The sequence below is a fragment of the Glossina fuscipes genome, unplaced genomic scaffold (genome assembly GCF_014805625.2).
Source record: "Glossina fuscipes isolate IAEA_lab_2018 unplaced genomic scaffold, Yale_Gfus_2 51276, whole genome shotgun sequence".
In the NCBI taxonomy this organism is placed as follows: Eukaryota; Metazoa; Arthropoda; class Insecta; order Diptera; family Glossinidae; genus Glossina; species Glossina fuscipes.
This window is the reverse complement of record NW_023999551.1, coordinates 1-2,497: the sequence shown is the minus strand read 5'-3', so window position 1 is coordinate 2,497 and position 2,497 is coordinate 1. Positions and strand designations below refer to the sequence as shown.

At 38.2% G+C, this 2,497-nt stretch overlaps 1 protein-coding gene across 1 annotated transcript; it reads right to left on the bottom strand.

The window, feature by feature from the left end:
• Positions 1-6: 6 nt before the first annotated feature.
• On the bottom strand, positions 7-1,625 carry LOC119643062 (venom serine protease-like; the record flags this gene model as incomplete). The annotated part of the gene is made up of 5 exons (XM_038042414.1): positions 7-504; positions 567-732; positions 786-884; positions 947-1,268; positions 1,383-1,625. Coding segments are annotated over 5 exons (1,233 nt in total), but the record flags the coding sequence as incomplete, so codon positions are not given.
• Between the last annotated feature and the right edge of the window lie 872 nt (positions 1,626-2,497).

Genomic DNA, 2,497 nt, shown 5'->3' with positions numbered 1-2,497 from the left:
ATTCCAAAGTATTATAAGGATTATGACAAAATTATTACGCTTTTATTTTATGATAATGGATATGAGCGGAATCATATTATATTTCAGTGTTGTTCCTTATCTTAAATGCGCTTTAAGTTCATATTGATTGGGCATATACTGCGACCTGCGTATTTATAAATCCATGGCAAAAAAAAGCCAACCCGCGTATTAACACCGACCGAATACTTTTCCGCACCACAATCGGTTCCGAAACTTACCAAACCCAATAAAAACTGACGATCTTGACGCAATATTAGTGGACCCCCAGAATCATATTGACAGGAGTCGCGATTATTTCCTGTATAATCGAAAGTACACATTTGCGAAGAAGAAATCGTAGAAATGTTTTCATAGGCTTTTTGACAGGGTTCATTTTCTATCACCATTAAAGTGATCTTTTGCAACGTATCCGACATAGCACCAGCGAAATGAAGAGTACCCCAACCGACAATGTCAACGTACTTCAAGGCAAAAGACAAATCTCTGCAAAATCAAGATCAAGTCGTTCAACAGTAATTTTTAAAATTTTTGTCAAAATTTTTTACTTCGCTGCGAAGGACGGTAAACAAATAGGACCGACACCACGAGACCACTCGATATCGACGGTAGTTATCAATAAAGCTATGTCATTTTGTACAGTATTTGCTTGATATTCAGGATGTCTGATGATTTCTTGTACGCTATACTGAGCAGAATACTTAGTTTCTTCAGCTAGAATTGAATTGGAAGTGAAATATTTGAAGTGAAGAGGAAGCACAATTTACTTCTCTGAATATAATGGTCGCCAGCCAAGATAATTAGATTAGCAGCCCGTGGTTGGTGATCAATACAGTGGGCCGCTGTCAGAACACATCGATGGCTTACTAAAAGGTATTTGAAACACATTTTTATTTTGATGAAGGAATTTTGATAATTTCACATATACTTATCGTTCCCACGCAAAAGGAAGCCTGCATACTTGTAACATCTTTTAAAGCAACCACATTCGGGTATTCATTAATTCTGGCCTCTTTTCCGTTCACGACACGTGTATTAATGGACCAACCGCAATCGCAAGGTTGCGGTGTAGCAAACAACTGACATTGAAACCGTCCCCACGATCCGTATGACACATAAGCGAGCACGACTGAACGGTAAAGAGATCGACGTAGAAAAGAACCGCGCCCACAAAACTGTTCTGAATCACGTAAATGTATATCACCATCGTGTCCGAAGTAGAGAAACTCAGTAGAGCAACCCTTGTAACCCTGAAAGGATAGCTCTTATTAGTGTACTGAAAGCCGGCTTTATGCTGAACAGTGCCGTAGTAAACTGAAGTTCTTCTTAAATAGTGGCCACTATGTGCATGACCGTTTTCATACCTGGTCTATGTGTAAGGTACAATTAACCGAGATTTCGTAATCTAATGGTGCTACGATTTTATACCGACACGACGAGTGCGGAGGATATGTGTCTGGGAAGTAAGGTGATTCCAAAAAGGAATAACCTTCTTTGATGTGTATCACATGATCGCAATCAGTAAAAAGGTCCCCATTTGTAAGCGGTAGGAGATGGACGACTAACCAGAGCAGGCTAAGAACTGCAACAGAAAGAAAATCAGTGAATACGAGTAAATAAATAAAATATTACTTATAGACAATATTTATGAAACGCATTGAACATTTCAAAATAAAGAAAAGTATCGATAACGATTGCTTCCGATAATCGACACATGTCTGTACACTCCTATGATTGAAATAATGGCGCGTGTAAACAACTGTCGACAGTGTTCGTTGTATCAACTAACAAAGTGTAGCCTATTGCGCTTATTATCGATTGATAATGTATAAAAGCACTATCCCTGGCCAAGATATACGATGTCCTTAAGTCTCCCTAAAAGCACAATGGACCCTTCCTTGTGGCTGTTCCGGTCATTATTGCCGCCAGCGTTCTCGTTAACAGTCGAGCTAATTATGGATAGGATAGTGGATATATCGGTGCTTATAGTGGACGACCCGATTTCAATATCATTCAGCGAGCATCTTGGGGTCTTAAGGCCTTGCAATAGTAAGATAATTGTTGTTCTTTCTTCTTTCTTGATTTTTCAGAGTAAGTTGTCTATTTTCCGTGTCTAAGCGTTTAAAATATGGCTCGAGTTTCTCATACAGAGTTGATCCTGGTTGTTGTTATAATTATCAGAATTCCATATATTTTTGCAATTTTTTCAGGGCTCACTTTTCATTAGACATTGGATATTTAAACTTTTCCTTCGACAACAATGAAATCTGACGATCTAAAACTTCCATATGTTGGTCGATTCTGTCTGAGTATAGTAAATCCTGTGGAAGTTCATATTTCTTATTATCAGGCAGATCAAATTAGCCGTTAATAAAACATTGTCTCTTTTGATATCGTTCAAGTGTCCATGTAAACATTGGGTGCTTTACTGTGTTCATCTCCTCAATGAATTAAATAGTGGGTTGGCATCAAGCTCATT